We start from the raw sequence: 19,271 nt of genomic DNA on the forward strand, positions 1-19,271 counted from the left end.
TTTAGGCAAAATAGCTTTGTTTGACTGAGAGCAATCCCTAGAGAGGATCTCACTTAAAGCTATCAGCTGCCAACACTTGTACAGCTCAGGAAATTAGTGCCTATAACTAAAGGAGGTTCTGGGAAGCATATCACAGCATCCAGTCTAAGTGGCTGGTTGCTGCACAACATTGCCTGTGGAGGAAAATGACCCTGGTTGGTAAACTGCATCTGGATTAGAAGGAATTACGTTGTTGTTGTTTAGTTGCTAAGTCATGCTGATTCTTTGTGACCCCACGGACTGTAGTCTACCAGATTCCTCTGCCCATCAGTTTCCCAGGCAAGAATACTAAAGTGCGTTGCCATTTCCTTCTTCAGTGGATCTTCCTGACCCAGGGATCGAACCTACATCTCTTGCTTGGCAGGCTAGATTCTTTACCACTGAGCTGCCAGGGAGCCCAGAAGGAATTATAATAGACTATGAACACCATAGTTTTGATCTTCCCTGACGGTAGTAACTCCTGTAAGTGGGCAAGTCCCTTGCAGGCAAGGATCCTAAAAGCCACACCTATGGTCTCATTGGAAAAGACCCTGATGCTGGGAGGGATTGGGGGCAGGAGGAGAAGGGGACGACATAGGATGAGATGGCTGGATGGCATCACCAACTCAATGGACATGAGTTTGGGTAAACTCCGGGCATTGCTGATGGACAGGGAGGCCTGGCGTGCTGCGATTCATGAGGTCGCAAAGAGTCAGACATGACTGAGTGACTGAACTAAAAAAGAAAAACAAAAAAAGTGGTGTTTCTAGAGGCATTAGCTTCCATAGGTTATAAAACTTTAAGGCAGGATAACTCCTGTCTCTGCCCGAGGTGAGCCTGGTTCCCTTCTTCCTGAGCAAACACCCTGTGGGCCAAACACAGTAACCCCCTCAAAGTTGTCTGTTGTGTCTGCTCCAGGAACTGCTGTGGGGCTTCCACTAAAAGGCATGCCTGGTGCGCCCCTAATGGCAAACTGTGATTCCCTTTCCTGGATCTTTTTGGGTCAATGTATGTCAAGTGTGGTCTAGAATAATGTATAATGGTTTGTATAATGGTTTAGTTGTGCCTGTGGATAACCCCCTAAGTGGGTATTATAGGCATTTTTTTTTTCTTCAGTTGAGTCTGGCTTTTTACATCAGGCTTTTAATTTTAGGTTTAAAACTGAATCATAATTTGATGACCTTAAGAGTCAGGCTGAAAATATTGAAATACTCAGGGCACATGATTACTTCAGATTTCTTTTTCCTGCTTCTCCTAAACCATTTTAACATATATCATCTCCATAGACTGTGGAAGAAAAAAAATCAACTGTAATACTAATCTCTGCAAACAGTAGTCTTTACATTTGAACAGTGGAAAGAGCTGTTGGTTCTTAAGTCTCCTTTAGTCATAGATGGTTCATTTGGACCCGGTTGACAATTTCCCTTGTATCCTGAGTCACAACGTTTTGTTGATTTTTCCTCTGTAATGACTTAGTCCATCCCTTGCTTCCCATTCACTCTGCCATCAGTCTAAGTAGTGGGATAGTCTACTACTTTATATATGAAATGCTGAACTGCTCCCTTGGAAGTGTTCTCCTGTCTAGTTTTTGCCTAGTCTGAGCTGCATTACCCATGAGATCCCAGACTGTATTTCATGGTAGAGTTTTTGTGTAGGATTTTCAGACTATTCATGTATATTCCAGTTTTTCCTGGAGCATGGATAAGATCCTTGCAAATAGTAAGAAGGAAGGCTGGAAAGGTAGAGTTTAAAGACATTGGCTAAAGAGTTCCAGTTCCAGTTATTTGTTTTGTAGGCCATGGCAACCGTTTTGGTAAATGACCTTTAAGACAAGAGAGTGAGTGCATCAGAGCCAGGCTTCAGGAAGATTAATCTGGCAAAAAGTAATTGGAAAGACTAGAAGAAATGAGACTAGTTAAAATTCATTGTTGGAGGACTTGGAATGAGATGGGAATGAAACAGAAGGGACAGATAGACTCTAAACAGTATAAAGGAAGGATTTTTGACTGTGAGAAGAAAGCAGGGAGGACTTCGCTGAGATCAAGTAGTGTGGGTTTATAATAGACCCATTGGACTTCTGTGAAGACAGTCTATCAACAATAGAGAAAGGAATACTCCTCACACACTACGTCCTCTCCTGTCTTTGTATGTTAACACACTTATGAAATGGCAAACACAGTGAAGGTCAGGATCGTGGCTTGCTTCTTATCATCCTTACATCTCCACTTTTAGCACAGAACCTAGCTGGCGCAGAGTAATCTAATTTCCTATGTGTTTTTAATTCTGTCTCTCTATATAGGAGAATATTTAAGACCATCACAGATATTTAAAATTGTTAGTTCTGCCAACTACCAGCACATAGAAACTCTGTTATCTGTCTTCCTGTTTTGTTTTTACATTTCATTGTGAGATATAACTAGGGAAATTAGGTGTCTGGGTTTTCTCTAGATTGTCCCAGTTTAGACCTGTTTTCCCAGTACAATTATTAACAATACCTTTCTTCACTCTAAAAGGTTTATAGAATAAATTCTATGGTTACGGTCTATATATGTACAGAAAACTGCTTGGTATGTATTAGTAATTTTAACTATAACTATAAAGAACACACTTGTGTAGCTACCATCCCAGGCAAGAAATGAAATACTGCCAGCCATTAGAAGTCTATTTCCCAATCACAACTGTTTCTCTTCCTTAGAGTAAACCAGTATCCTGATTTTAATAAGAAATATTTTCCTACTTTTTAAACTAATGCACGCTAAATTATTAAGGCCAAGTTCAGTTCAGTCACTCAGTTGTGTTCAATCTTTGCCACCCCATGGACTGTAGCATTACAGGCCTCCCTGTCCATCACCATCTCCTGGAGCTTGCTCAAATTCATGTCCATTGAGTCAGTGATGCCATCCAACCATCTCATCCTCTGTCGTCTTCTTCTCCTCCCGCCTCCAATCTTTCCCAGCATCAGGGTCTTTTCCAGTGAATCAGTTTTTCGCATCAGGTGGCCGAAGTATTGGAGTTTCAGCTTCAGCATCAGTCCTTCCAATGAATATTCAGGACTGATTTTCTTTAGGATGGACTGGTTGGATCTCCTTGCAGTCCAAGGGACTCTCAAGAGTCTTCTCCAACACCACAGTTCAAAAGCATCAATTCTTTAGTGCTCAGCTTTCTTTATAGTCCAACTCTCACATCCATACATGACTACTGGAAAAACCATAGCCTTGACTAGACGGACCTTTGTTGGCAAAGTAATGTCTTTTGCTTTTTAATATGCTGTCTTGTTTGGTCATAACTTTTCTTCCAAGGAGCAAGTGTCTTTTAATTTCATGGCTGCAGTCACTATCTGCAGTGATTTGGGAGCCCCCAAAAATAAAGTCTCTCACAGTTTCCACTGTTTCCCCATCTACTTGCCATGAAGTCATGGGACCAGATGCCATGATCTTAGTTTTCTGAATGTCAACTTTTAAGCCAACTTTTTCACCCTCCTCTTTCACTTTCATCAAGAGGCTCATTAGTTCTTCTTTGCTTTCTGCCATAAGGGTAGTGTCATCTGCGTATCTGAGGTTATTGATATTTCTCCTGGCAATCTTGATTCCAGCTTGTGCTTCATCCAGCCCAGCATTTTGCCTGATGTACTCTGAATATAAGTTAAACAAACAGAGTGACAATATACAACCTTGACATATTCCTTTCCTGATTTGGAACCAGTCTGTTGTTCCATGTCCAGTTCTCACTGTTGCACTAATCTTGACCAGCATACAGATTTCTCAGGAGGAAGGTCAGGTGGTCTGGTATTCCCATCTCTTAAAGAATTTTCCACAGTTTATTGTGAACCACATAGTCAAAGGCTTTCACATAGTCAATAAAGCAGAAGTAGATGTTTTTCTGGAACTCTTTTGCTTTTTTGATGGTCCAGGGTGTTGGAAATGTGATCTCTGGTTCCTCTGCCTTTTCTAAATCCAGCTTGAACATCTGGAAGTTCATGGTTCACATACTGTTGAAGCCTGGCTTAGAGAATTTTGAGTATTACTCAGCTAGCATGTGAGATGAATACAATTGTGTGGTAGTTTGAGCATTCTTTGGCATTGCCTTTTTTTGGGATTGAAATGAAAACTGACTTTTTCCAGTCCTGTCGCTGTTGCTGAGTTTTCCATATTGAGTGCAACACTTTCACAGCATCATCTTATAGGATTTGAAATAGCTCAGCTGGAATTCCATCACTTCCACTAGCTTTGTTCATAGTGATGCTTCCTAAGGCCCACTTGACTTCTCATTCCAGGCTGTCTGGCTCTGGGTGAGTGATCATACCACCGTGGTTATCTGGGTCATGAAGATTTTTTTTTTTTTTTTGTATAGTTCTTTGTGTATTCTTGCCACCTCTTCTTAATATCTTCTGCTTCTGTTAAGTCCGTACCATTTCTATTCTTAATTGTGCCCATCTTTGCATGAAGTGTTCCCTTGGTATCTCTAATTTTCTTGAAGAGATCTCTAGTCTTTCCCATTCTATTATTTTCCTCTATTTCTTTGCTTTGATCACTGAGGAAGGCTTTCTTATCTCTGCTTGCTATTCTTTGGAACTCTGCATTCATATGGGTATATCTTTCCTTTTCTCCTTTGCCTTTAGCTTCTCTTCTTTTCTCAGCTATTTGTAAGACCTCCTCAGGCAACCATTTTGCCTTTTTGCATTTCTTTTTCTTGGGGATGATCTTGATCACTGCCTCCTGTATAGTATCACGAACCTCCATTCATAGTTCATCAGGCACTCTATCAGATCTTGGTATATCAAGGTATATCAATCAATCAAGGTATATCAATAGGCACTCTGTCTATCAGAGCTTGATATATTAAGGTATATCAATTGATCAAGGTATAGCAATACCTTGAATCTGTTTGTTACTTCTACTGTATAATCGTAAGGCATTTGATTTAGGTTGTACCTGAATGGTCTAGTGGTTTTCCCTACTTTGTTCAATTTCAGTCTGTATTTTGCAATAAGCAGTTCATGATCTGAGCCACAGTCAGCTCCTGGCCTTGTTTTTGCTGACTCTACAGAGCTTCTCCATCTTTGGCTGCAAAGAATATAATCAATCTGATTTCGATATTGACCATCTGGCAGTGTCCATGTGTAGAGTCTTCTCTTATGTTGTTGGAAGAGAGTTTTTGCTATGACCAGTGCATTCTCTTGGCAGAACTCTGTTAGCCTTTGGAATGCTTCGTTTTGTACTCTAAGACCAAATTTGCCTGTTACTCCAGCTCTCTCTTGACTTCCTACTTTTGCATTCCAGCCCCCTATGATGAAAAGGACATCTTTTTTGGGTGTTATTTCTAGAAGGTCTTGTAGGTCTTCATAGACCTGTTCAACTTCAGCTTCTTCAGCATTACTGGTTGGGGCATAGACTTGGATGACTGTGATATTGAATGGTTTACCTTGGAAACGAACAGAGATCATTCTGTCATTTTTGAGATTACATCCAAGTACTGCATTTTGAACTCTTCTGTTGACTATGAGGGCTACTCCACTTCTTTTAAAGGATTCTTGCTCACAATAGTAGATATAATGGTCATCTGAGTTAAATTCGCCCATTCCAGTACATTTTATTTCACTGATTCCTAAAATGTGCAATCTTGCCATCTCCTATTTGACCACTTCCATTTTACCTTGATTCATAGACCTAACATTCCAGGTTCCTATGCAATATTGTTCTTTACAGCACTGGACTTCACTTCCATCACCAGTCACATCCACAGCTGGGCACTGTTTTGCTTTGTTTTAAGGCCAGAAGTGCCTACAAAGTCTTCCTTCCAGTTGTTGTTGAGTCACCAAGTCATGTCCAGCTCTTGGCGACCCCATGGACTGCAGCACACCAGGCCTCCCTGTCCCTCACCATCTCCCAGAGTTTTCCCAAGTTCATGTCCATTGTGTCAGTAATGCCATCCAACTATCTCATCTTCTGTCACCCTCTTCTCCTGCTTTCAGTCTTTCCCAGCTTCAGGATCTTTTCCAATGAATCGGCTCGTCGCATCAGTTGGCCAAAATATTGGCGCTTCAGCTTCAGCATCAGTTTTTCCAATGAGTATTCAGGGTTAATTTCTTTTAAGATTGACTGGTTTGATCTCCTTGCTGTCCAAGGGACTCTCGAGCGCAACAGTTCAAAAGCACCTGTTCTTCAGCGCTCTGACTTCTTTATCGTCCAGCTCTCACAACTGTATGTGACTCCTGGAAAGACCATAGCCTTGACTCCATGGACCTTTGTCAGCAAAGAAGTGTCTTTGCTTTTGAACACACTGTCTAGGTTTGTCATAGCTTTCCTGCCAAGAAGCAACTGTATTCTAATTTCATGCTGGCAGTCGCCATCCACAGTGATTTTAGAGCCCAAGAAGAAGAAATTTGTCACTGTTTCCACCCTTTCCCCTTCTGTTTGCCATGAAGCAATGGGGCCAGATGTAGTTATCTTAGTTTGAGTTCTGAAGACACATAGGAATGATGCAGGTGAAGGTGATGGGTTAAGCAAAGGCAGAACATATGGGTCACTTTCCAAACAATAATATCAAAAACAGCCCAGAGATAAGAAATGTATGGCACAATTAGGATATTACAGGATGTTCCCTGCAGTTGGAACACAGAGAGTGTTCTTTCCATTCTCTCTTGGGGAGAAAAGGGTATCTTTTACATCATCATATTTTGTGCATTCATTTCGAGGCAGAAGCCATACCATGTAAGGCCCTAGTGTCATTCTGAGTTTAAACTTGGTCCTGGAGCTGATGCAGAGATTTCGGAGAGTTCTAAGCAGTGAGTGAGCAAATGGCAGCATGTCCATATTTGCATTTTTGAAAAGCTGTTGTCACTACAGAGTTAGGAGAGGGCATTTAAATGGGTAATACCCTCTAGGATAACCCTAGAGGCAGGGAAACTGGACTGGAGATTGTAGCAGTAATCCCATTTGTGAAAGGATGAGCTTGGGCTCAGCCAGAGGAAATGAGAATGGAGAGAACTGGTGGCTTTAAGAGAAGGTTGGGGACAATCAAAAGGTTTTTAATTACTGATTTTATGTGGAGTTAGAGAGAGAAATAGAAGATGATGCTCAGATTTCAGCAGGAGGTAGGGAGCAAAGACAGTGACACAGGTTTAGAGAGGATATTTTTATCAAAGTGTTGAATTGGTTGAGCTTGAAGTATCTGTGGGGCATTCAAAAGGAAATGACCTTGGGTCTCGAGCTCTGGAGAGAAATATAGGCTGGAGATAGACATTAGGGAATAATAGCTTTTATGGAGCAAGTGAAACCATTCACTGGGACCGTAACATAATATTTTAAAATTTCTGAGATGGAAAAGGTGAATAAATTGTGTTCATCATCTAATATTATGACATTCTTAGGGAATCAGTCTTTCGGTGTTAAAGCATCCCAAGAATTATTCGTACAAAATATTTTCATGATGTCTCAGTTTTATCAGTTTGTACTTTTTTAGCTCTTTGTTTTCCACGTTATCTGAATCTTAGGTTTAACCACAAATTGTGTTTGCTATAGAAGTAAACACAATAAAATGAAGTTATTGTAGAACTTTTGGAATTAAAGCAACATTCATATATTTATTGGACTTGCCTGGTGGCTCAGATGGTAAAGAATCTGCCTGCCATGCGGGAGACCCAGGTTCAATCCTTGGGTTGGGAAGATCCCCTGGAGGAGGGCATGGCAACCCACTCCAGTACTTTTGCCTGGAGAATCTCCATGGACAGAGGAGCATGCTGCAGTCCATGGAGTCGCAGAGTCAGACACGACCGAGCAACTAAAGCACACCAGCAACTTAAGAGAAATAGAAAAAGCCCCAGTTTATACATTTAGAAATCCTCCCAGTTCTAGAAATAAAATATATATGGAAAATTATGTCAGGAAAAGTATTTTTAACAATGTAAATTGAAAATACTTATTGTTAACTTTCTCCTTATTTTCAATTTACAGAGGTACCTAAAATTTTATAAATCAAATAATTTAGATGTATTTATACTCTAAATATTTTCAGATATAAATATAGAAACGCATCCGATATTTCTTAGTGGTCCACTGCCTTAAAAGACCACTATAACTTTATGCCATGCAATTCTAATGTAGTTAGATATATTTTAATATCTCAGATAAACCCAGAATGAGCCATTTCCCCTCAAAATGTGCCTATATTAAATATTTTCTTTCAGAAGCTTAGAATAGCACTTAAGTTTAGCAGTAATTTCCTAATAGCTTAATACTAATTTATTCCCTAATTTGAATTTCCATTGTAGTTCTTTTGTATTGTTATTGTTTGGAATGAGCTATTGCTATCATATTTCTTATGCTGCATAAGCAAGCATATAATTTAATTTTTGATTACTATGATAATAATTAGATGCAGTATGTAATACATGATGTCTGTTGTACTTATAGGAAAATGGCTCTCCTGAAGAACATGCAGTCTATGTGTGGGACCATTTCATAGCCCAGTCTGCAGCTGAGAAGGTATTTTTTGTTGCTCACAGCTATGGAGGACTTGCTTTTGTTGAACTGGTAAGTGCACAGTTCACTCTTGTTTTTAATTTGCAAACTCCTTACAGCGATAGCCTTCACTCCCATTTTCTTGGTATGGTTACTTGAAATTGTTTTATAAAGGATGAAGATTAAGTATTTGGTGTAATGAATTTCATGTTGTTGAAAAGGAATGTACTTTTATTGTACAGAGCTTTTCATTGCCAATCAGACAACTTTTTGCCTGTTTCTTATTTACATTTCACTTTTTAATTTCTACATTATAGCTCCCCTTTCCCTACATTTTATATTTGTGACTCCTGTTTATGTGTACATCGTTGAAGCACTATTATCTGTAAAGTGTTTAAAATTTCTAGAGACTCTTTCACTGACTATACTATCTCTATAAATTAGTACTTGATCAAAATCCATATAATTAGTATTAAAGCTATCAGAAAGATTCTTTTAATCTGCTGTTAAGTGCAACTCCATGCTTAGTCATAAAAATCTCTGCATTTCAAAATAATCCAATTCTTGCAGTTAAGATATGTGTACATAATAGAAAAATTAGCAAGATTTGTGAATTTGGTGTCTGTTCTACCACAGTCTTAACAGTTATCACACTTTGTGCAGGTCTGAATGATGAATGAGGTACAGTCAGTCCTAAAAATGTGCTCCATGCTTATTACCCCTTATGTCACTGGAAAGTACCATTGCTGTAACAAAATGATTTATCTGATAAAGTGCATTTGATCATTTTAAGTCCATATAGTCTCAAGTGGACAATAAAAGCCAGCATAGCATTGATTGTCTAATTTTTAATGTTTCTAAACTTTGCCATGTATTGCTCTTCATTGTGGAAATTATATATCCGTGGTCTTTTCAACTTCCCCACGCCTTACTGCTTACCCATATGATTTAGGTAGAAAAATAGTGGTGACACCTGAGAATACTTTAACTGACCTGAATTTACAAATACTGTGCTCTCTTAAGATCTATAAATAACTGAAATCATTCATTTCTTAAATTGATTTTATGTTTACAAATTATATTCAAATGCTTTTAATTCTGCTGAATTTGTTTACTACAAAAGGGATATCTTAGGATCATTCTCTAACATACGAGTTATGATGTCCTTTTTAAAATGTGAATGTTGGCTTTCAAATAGTTCTTTTAACCATTCAGATATACATAAATGCATTTATAGCTGATATATATGTACCTTATGTTTTCTTCCTGTAAGTCATTAAATTACATAAAACATGAAATTTCATGACTTTATAGAATAGCTTCGAATATGTCTGAAGACCTGCAAGACTGTTCAAATTTAAAACTTCCGTGAAACACACGTTTTCCTGATTTTACCTCAAGACAATTAACATCAAATCTGTATATCAGATTTGGAATTTAAGTGAATTTTGGACAGTTTTAAAAACGAACTTAAGATGCCAGAGTAACAGATGACCTATGCGTCAGTCTTATTTTGCCTGTCTTCTTGTCACACACTGGTGGATATTTCTGCACTTTTGTTCCACTTTAATATAAAGCACACAGATGTTTCAGAACAAGACTTGACTTCTGACCTTGAGGCTATTAGGGTCAGGGTCCTCAGGGCCTGTGAAATTATCACAAGCTGAGCTAAAGTTTTTCTCCATCACAGGAAGTAACCAGTAAGTAAGAAGTTAAAAAGGAGCTTTGTCAGAGAGACAAGATGGTCTCAGTAAGGGTCAGCTTCTGTAGTCTGCTATCTCTGCAGGAGGTGCATGCATGGGAGGAGGAATATAATATAACCACTGGCACATCGCATATCTGTCAAGCAACACCGGGACTGAGAAGTCTATTTAATGTAATATACCTTGTTTAGGTTTTAAAGTATTAATGGCGACTATCTTAGCCTCAGATATTTGCTACTTTTTGTCAAGTAACTTTGATAGAGGTATGCAAAGAAGGTATATAGATGGAAGCTAAAGAAAAAGTAGTTTGTGACTTACTGAAAATAATTCCTCTAAATAAATAACTTAGTTTTACATAAATTTTTGACAAAGCTTGATGAATACATTTAAGGCCATTGTGTTTCTACTTAATTTCAAGAACTTTTGAAAGATAGCATTGATGTTACACAAAAAAATTGAAATATGTTTAAACTTTTTTTTTTGCCTAAAGCTGAATCACATTCTTTCCTGGTCTCCCTGTTATTCTTAGAAGAAAACTCCTGGTGTTTAAAATGTTGACAAATATTCAGCCTCTCAGTATTTTTCAACATAAATGTATTATATGAAATTGTTTTACAATGATTGAAATAGTTAGTATTAACTTTACAAAAAAGTTAATTGTGAACATCTTAAGTTATGGTTTAGTTTTTTGTTTCAGTAGTACATTTTACACGTCAGACAGTAAATTGTTTGGATTTCAGTAAAGTTTAATTTTGTAAAAAAATTATCATAAAATTGTATCCCTGATTCAAGATTCTATACACACACACGGACACCCCCTTATGGATGGAATGGCCCTAGTTTGGAGCGTCACGTTTCAATGCACGGAGATTATTTTCTTACCATCCTCATTCAAGTTCACATTCTTTTTTGGATCATGAATTTTAAGAAAATTTCTTTTAAATATGAACTGTGTGACTAGTACAGTTTTAATATTACATGTAATTACTTTTAGTGCTTATTGTTTGAATAATAGTTACTAGTCAGGACCTGTGCTAAAATATATCTTGTCATTTATTAAATTAAATTCTGTGTAATTAGAGTTTAAAATTAAAGGTACTACTAACAGATATCTGAAAAATTACTTTTAAATATAAAGTACAAAATAGTTGTAGAGCTTTCATATTTTGCTAATTGTTGTTTTTTAAAACTGAGATCATAATTTATCATTATACCCTATCTTGAAGTGCAGAATTCGCCTGAAGAATCCAGGAGATAGTTAAGAGATTCATTTTCAAAACCAGTGTCCATTTTATGTAGTAAATAATAACAATGAAAAAAATGATTCTAAAAATATGCCTTTCACTTCCTTTATTCCCATCATATGGTAACTAATTTACCATATGTTTCTAATTCTAATTAGAAATTAGTTTCTAATTCTCTAAACTTTCTGCAATCCTAGTAAAAATAGATACTGATAAGACAGCTCTGGCAGCAATCCTAGCACTCAGTCTTTAGAGTAAAAGGGAAGAACTGTTTATTTTATGAATTGATATTGAATTTTAAAAATAGCGTGTCTATCCTATGTTATTTTTTCTGTGTATTTAAAATAACACTAATAAACAGCAATAACATACAAAGTTACTCTTATTAAATCATCACTGTCAAAGCCTTAAATTTCTAATAAATTTTGCTTTATATGTCATAGATAGAAATAGTCATAATCAACAACTTACCAATTCTTTTAGAAAAACATCTACAACTAATGCAGCTTACATTTGCTTATAGTAGTTTTTAAAAGTTTAAACTCATTTGTTAGAAATAAAGTGTCATTAAAAAACAGTGCCAGTTTTTAAGCTCTGTCATCCCTTTCACCAACCACTTTGTGAAGTGATTGCATTGCTTCCATACTCAGTCATTTCAGAGTGTTTTGCTCTTGTCTTGCCATGGTTAGTTGGACAAAATCAGGCCAGCTTAAATTTTTCTTTTATTTGGAAATAAGTCAGCTTCCTTGTCAGTGCCCGGTTTCAAATCTTAACTCACCTTCCCTGTTTGCAGTGCTCTATACATCAATTTGCATTCAGATTTCTCTCCTTAGTCAAAGTGAAATCATTGATATTTTTATAGAACACATTAAACAGTTTTAGCAAATGTGTTTCATTAGCTTATTGCATCCTCTCAGTTGATATAAAATTAGTATTTTTCTTATTGCTTTTATTTCCTTTTCCACATCATTAGTGGTATGTTCACAACCACCATTAAAAACATCTCTTAGAAATGTGTGAAAAACTGCTCCTTTTGAAAGTGTATCTCTACCCACTTTTGATTTTGGTTTCTCCATGCTTGTCAGCGCTTGATTGGCACCTCACTTGCATGTGAATTAAGGAATGAAGGGAACTCTATTTTCCTGCCATTGTTCCATGCTGGGCTCTCTAGCCTCTAGGCAGCCTAAGCTGACCTTCAGCAGCTGATGGAGGACTATTTTTTGGACTTAGTTGTGTGTGGACACTCAAGCTCAGTCTACTCTTAAGAGTTGATCTTTTAAAAATTGCCTAGAGCATAATTTGGATTTACACTGAAAAGAAAAAGGAACAGGACTAAAAGAATTAGTTTTTGCCTTTAGTGACATGCATTAACTATGACTTTAAAGAAGCATCATTTATATTCTATCTACAAAGAACAAACTAAATTGGATATAGGTAGCATATCTGCTTAATGTGATCAATGGAAATACCTAAAATATGGGCTGCTCGGAATCGAGAATTGAGGAGAGGTAGAATACTGGCTTATAAACAAAGAAAACTTGAGTCATTGGAGTGTCAAAACAATTCAGGCCAAAAACACTTCTTAAAAACCTTTCAAGTTTAAAATGTAAATAATTCAGTAAAAATAAATCACCATTTGTAATATAACTTGAATTTCTGCATTGACTGCCTACATGATACAAGTAGCAGGTTAATGCACGGGATGATTACAACTTGTGTGTGGAATCTCTATCTTATTTCTCTAGTTGTTTCGTGTGAAAACAATTTAGTTTTTCTATTTTTGTGGGCTCCTTTGAGAGAGACCAGAGGGTATATTATTTTTGCCTCCTATATTCAATTCTGTTTAATTCTTTGCATATAGTATAGATACTGTCTTTCAATTGATTGTTGATGACAGTAATTTTAGGAGTTAGTTGCAAGAGCCTAAGTAAGATCCAGTGAAAGGCTTTATGAACATAGATGACTAGTAAGGGAGAAGCACACATCAGATGTTAAGGAAACAAAATCTCCATGACTTAAAGACATTGGATCTGGAAAGCTGAATGAAAACAAAGAGGGAATAATATCTTTCCCGGTGCACACCTCCAGAAGCATGTTGAAGTGGATGTGAAGGGAGATGAAGCACAATAAATAACAAGTAATGAACAGTGATTATGCTCATATGTAGATATTGGGGAAAATATTTGTATATACTGGGTATTTAATAATTATGGCTAATAGAATAAATGAGATATCAAAGGAGAGAGTTTCATATACAGATGTGATTTGTTAAGCTTCACAGTAGTTATCTCTGTATTGAGATTTGATTAGTTTTACCTTCTACTCAAATGATTTTCAATAAGTATTAGGAGGTCTAACGGTTGGAACTTCCCTGGTGGCTCAGATGGTGAAGCGTCTGCCTACAATGCGGGAGACCCAGGTTCGATCCCTGGGTTGGGAAGATCTCCTGAAGAAGGAAATGGCAACCCACTTCAGTATTCTTGCCTGGAAAATTCCATGGATGGAGGAGCCTGGTAGGCTACAGTCCATGGGATCGCAAAGAGTCAAACACAACTGAGCGACTTCAATGTCAACGTCAGCGGTTGGAAAGAATGGCTCAATTTGTTAATTTTTGTATTAACTCTTCTCCTTTTGTCCCATATCTAACCAACCAATACATTTTGTCAGGTTTATTTTCTTCTCTCTGAAATACTGATCATGTCTTCTCCTCTATGTGCCCACTGTTGTTAATTCATCATTTCACAGCAGTATCACTGCACTCATACACATTTTTCTACCGGCTCTCTTTTCTCTCCATTTCATCCTGTATACCACACCATGGTTGATATTATTTAAACCCCCTTTCTACCAAACCATTCCAGAATCATAGTAAGAAAGAAAGTGAAGTCGCTCAGTTGTGTCCAACTCTGTGCAACCCCATGGACGGTAGCCTACCAGGTTCCTCTGTCCATGGGGTTCTGAAGGCAAGTAAGCTGGAGTGAGTTGCCATTACCTTTTCCAGGGGATCTTCCCGACCCAGAGGTCAAACCCAGGTCTCCCACATTGCAGGTGGATGCTTTCCCGTCTGAGCCACCAGGGAAGCCCTCCAGAATCATATTGGCTCCCTATTGTCTGGCCTCACCTATCTTCTCTGTCACTTTAACACCTTCTGTGTAATCTAATTATCTCTTTCCAGCTGTATTTTTCCCAATAGCAACTTTCAGTTCTAGTCTAATTTCTTATTACTACCATTGTTTCATCTCTCTGTGCCTCTGCACCAGGCCTCCAAGTTCAATGTAGTGGAAGAACACGAAACTTGAATGAAGATGACCTGGGCTTGAATCCTAGTTCCAATACCTGCAAATTATTAGTTGGGTCAGATCCTTTATGTGTGTCCTCCTCTGTAGGTATCCACTTTTTATAAGCAGAGTTTGAGGGTTAAATCACAAAATTCCTGGTTGCTGCTGCTGCTGCTGCTGCTAAGTCACTTCAGTCGTGTCCGACTCTGTATGACCCCATAGACGGCAGCCCACCAGGCTCCCCCGTCCCTGGGATTCTCCAAGCAAGAACACTGGAGTGGGCTGCCATTGCCTTCTCCAAAATTCCTGGTTATTAGGAATTAAATCATTGTTTATTAAACATGAGTCTAAAGAACCCTCAGTTCAGTTCAGTCGCTCAGTTGTGTCTGACTTTGCGACCCCATGAATCGCAGCATGCCAGGCCTCCCTGTCCGTCACCAACTCCCAGAGTTTACTCAAACTCATATCCATCGAGTTGGTGATGCCATCTAGCCATCTCATCCTCTGTCGTCCCCTTCTCCTCCTGCCCCCAATCCCTCCCAGCATCAGGGTCTTTTCCAATGAGGCAACTCTTTGTATGAGGTGGCCAAAGTACTGGAGTTTCAGCTTTAGCATCATTCCTTCCAAAGAAATCCCAGGACTGATCTCCTTTAGGATGGACTGATTGGATCTCCTTGCAGTCCAAGGGACTCTCAAGAGTCTTCTCCAACACCACAGTTCAAAAGCAGCAATTCTTCAGTGCTCAGCTTTCTTCACAGTCCAACTCTCACATCCATACATGACCACTGGAAAAACCATAGCCTTGACTAGATGAACCTTTGTTGGCAAAGTAATGTCTGCTTTTTAATATACTATCTAGGTTGGTCATAACTTTCCTTCCAAGGAGTAAGCGTCTTTTAATTTCATGGCTGCAGTCACCATCTGCAGTGATTTTGGAGCCCGTAAAAAATAAAGTCTGACACTGTTTCCACTGTTTCCCCATCTATTTCCCATGAAGTGATGGGACCGGATGCCATGATCCTCGTTTTCTGAATGTTGAGCTTTAAGCCAACTTTTTCACTCTCCTCTTTCACTTTCATCAAGAGGCTTTTGAGTTCCTCTTCACTTTCTGCCATAAGGGTGGTGTCATCTGCATATCTGAGGTTATTGATATTTCTCCCGGCAATCTTGATTCCAGCTTGTGCTTCTTCCAGCCCAGCGTTTCTCATGATGTACTCTGCAAATAAGTTAAATAAGCAGGGTGACAATATACAGCCTTGACGTACTCCTTTTCCTATTTGGAACCAGTCTGTTGTTCCATGTCCAGTTCTAACTGTTGCTTCCTGACCTGCATATAGGTTTCTCAAGAGGCAGGTCAGGTGGTCTGGTATTCCCATCTCTTTCAGAATTTTCCACAGTTTATTGTGATCCACACAGTCAAAGGCTTTGGCATAGTCAATAAAGCAGAAATAGATGTTTTTCTGGAACTCTCTTACTTTTTCAGTGATCCAGCGGATGTTGGCAATTTGATCTCTGGTTCCTCTGCCTTTCCTAAAGGACCCTAGTATATGTTTATTCTCATTTTTGCTAATGCCATTTCCCCTTCCCAAGTTAAAGAATTTTCCTCCTTACCAGATTTTTCAAAAAGTGTTCTCAATTAACCCCCCCTTTCCTATAATATTTGTATCTTTTACAATTTAATCTTTACTAATTAGTTTTGTTTTTAAATTATCTTTGATCTCTAAATCTTGCCCAAATCATCTGGAAACAGCTTGAGAATAAAGAGCCTAACATAGCTTTTATTCCCCCCATCACACGTTTGGGAAGAATATATAACAACATGTGAAGTCTTGAATACCTGCACAGTTAATTGACTATTTTATAGAGTTTAAGCCTTAACAATAACTCTCTTACTAATTAAACTTATTCATTCTACCCTCCGTTTGAATATTGGTTAATTTGGGAATTCTGCCTAATCAGTTCTTTCACATTGGACAACATTACCCCTTTTGTTCCTGGAGTTTCTTACACAGTTTCCTCTCTGCTGGTGTACCCAAACCACAGGTTGACCAAAAAGGCTGCCTCTCTGTGACTCATTCTTTAAAGTAGTATAGTCTTCTCAATCAAAAAGGAAAGTTATTAAACTAAGTTATCATCTTTGTTGTTGTTGCTTAGTTGCTAAATCATTTCTGACTCTTTTGCGTCCCCACGGACTTTAGTTACCCGCCAGATTCTTCTGTCCTTACCCTCCAGATTCTTCTGTCCGTGGGATTTTTCCAGGCAAGAGTCCTGGAGTGGGTTGCCATTTCCTTCCCCAGGAGATCTTCCTGACCCAGGGATCAAACCTGCATCTGCTGCATTGGCAGGCAACTTCTTTCTGTCTTCTCATAATAGTATAAGGCAGTGTCTGAAATAAGTCTGGGAAACTCTCTACTTTATCCTCAGTCGTGAGTCTAAGATTATTTTTTATTTAGTGATTAGTTACTTTTGCTTATTTCCATATTTAACTTTAAAAAAATTTTGAGATACAATCTCACATCTGTATTGAGACATAATTGAGATTTTTGAGGCTTACTGAGATATAATTCACATACCAAAAAATTCATTTTTTAAGTATACAGGTCAGCAGTTTATACCTTCACTATGTAATTTTTAGAACACCAAAAGAAATTCCATACTCATTAGCCATCACTCTCATACTTAGAATCCCACCAGCAATATAGGAGGGGTCCAGTTTCTCCATACCCACTAACACTCATATACTGTCTGTCTTTTTTTACTTTTGCAGTGCCAGTTGGGGTGAAATGGTATCTTGCAGCTTTTATTTGCTTTTCTCTATGAATGATAACTTTGAGCATCTTTCAATGTGGTATTGGCCATTTGTATGTTTGTTTTGGAGAAATGGTCAGTTAAAACATTTTGTCCATTTCTAATTATGTTGTCATTTTACTGTTGAGTCATAAGAGTTCTTTATATATTGTGGACACATGATTCCAGTGGATATCAGGTACATGATTTGAAATATTTTCTCTCATTCTTTGGGTTTTATTTTCAGTTTCTTAATGATGATCTTTGATGTACAGAAGTGTTTTATTTTGATGAAGTCCAATTTATCTAGTTTTTGTTTTTGTCACTTGAGTTATTTTTTTTCATTGTCTGAAGTAGGAGTCCAGCATAATCCTGTTGGGACTTCCCTGGTGACTCAGCTAGTAAAGAATCCTCCTGTCAATGCAGGAGACCTGCGTTTGATCTCACTCCAGTATTCTGGAGAATTCCATGGGCAGATGAGCCTGGCAGAGTACAGTCTGTGCCATCCCAAAGAGCCAGACATGACTGAGTGACTAACACTTTCACTATTGTAAGTGCATTTGTTTTTTAATTTTGTTTTCAGATTGCTTATTGCCAGGAAATAGAAACACAATTCATTTTTGTGTCTTCATCTTGTATCCCACAACCTTACTGAATTCATTTGTTAATTCTAATTGTGTGTGTGTGTGTGTGCGTGTGTGTGCGTGTGTGTGTGTGAATTCCTTAGGGTTTTCTATGTTCAAGATCATATAACCTGTGAATGAAAATAGCTTTACTTCTTCCTTTCAAATTTAGATGTTTGTTTGTTTGTTTTTTGCCTAAGTGGCCTGTCCAGTATAGTGGTATATAGAAGTAACTTGAGTGGGCCTCCTTTTGTTCCTGATCTTAAGGGGAAATCATTTTTTTTTCATCATTAAGTATGATGTGACTTGTGATTACTTCCATCCTTGATAGATCATTTCTGCTAAGGACTGAATGTGCTCCTTAATATCTCTCAGTCACAGCAAGATCAGGTTGTTCAGAAGGCAGAAATGGAGAAATTTTTCACTAATCTTTATAGAATCCTTTTGTAGGGTAAAGGATCCTTGTTACCCCATCAGAATTACCTTTGGAGGAGGTTTTTCAATATCCATATAGATGGACTGCATCCGGGTCTTCCTGGCTTGTGTCTGTGCCACTCAGAGATTGGGCATTGTATTGCTTCATTCAACAAAGGCTGCCAGGAAATCACTGTCAGCTAAAATCAGTACAATAACATGTTGAGGAGAACCCAGGAAAACTGACATATTAATTTGTTAGACTAAGTCTTTCTATAAGAAACATTTCTTTTTCCATTGGTTTTATAAAAGATCTTAATGAGAGATTTTGTATTTTACTGCAGAGATGAGAGCATGATTGACTATTGTAAGTCTTTTATAAGAGGGATTATAGATGGACATATTTCACTTAATAATGGAGCTGTTTTTACTCTTGTTATAGCCTTATGATGATCACTCAATGTAAGCACTCCCCCATATGAGATTCGCAACCACAGTGACACCTCTGATTTGACACCACAAATTGAAATGAGCTCTTAGAAGAAAAAATTTTCAAATCAAAACCATTTAACATCTATCTTAGAAGTTAGACCTCAGTTTTTGTTGAATAATTTATTCAGATTAACACAGACAAGTCAAGTAGACTCAGACTTGAAGCATACTAGATTAATGTTAGAGTAAAGCTTGCGAGAACAGGATGGAAGTCAGCTGTGGACAAAGGCTTATTACTAGAGTTCAAGATGGT

General features: G+C 37.9%; 1 protein-coding gene across 15 annotated transcripts in view; it reads left to right on the forward strand.

Annotated features, from left to right (window-relative positions):
- Positions 1-19,271, forward strand: part of FAM172A (family with sequence similarity 172 member A) — a 414,351-nt gene that overhangs the window by 222,677 nt on the left and 172,403 nt on the right. For all 15 annotated transcript variants that reach the window (XM_044947299.2, XM_044947287.2, XM_044947297.2 and 12 more), the window contains one exon: positions 8,430-8,549. In XM_044947299.2, coding sequence (XP_044803234.1) covers positions 8,430-8,549 — 120 coding nt within the window. The remainder of the gene's footprint in view (positions 1-8,429; positions 8,550-19,271) is intronic.

Source organism: Bubalus bubalis, chromosome 9 (genome assembly GCF_019923935.1).
Source record: "Bubalus bubalis isolate 160015118507 breed Murrah chromosome 9, NDDB_SH_1, whole genome shotgun sequence".
Taxonomy (NCBI): Eukaryota; Metazoa; Chordata; class Mammalia; order Artiodactyla; family Bovidae; genus Bubalus; species Bubalus bubalis.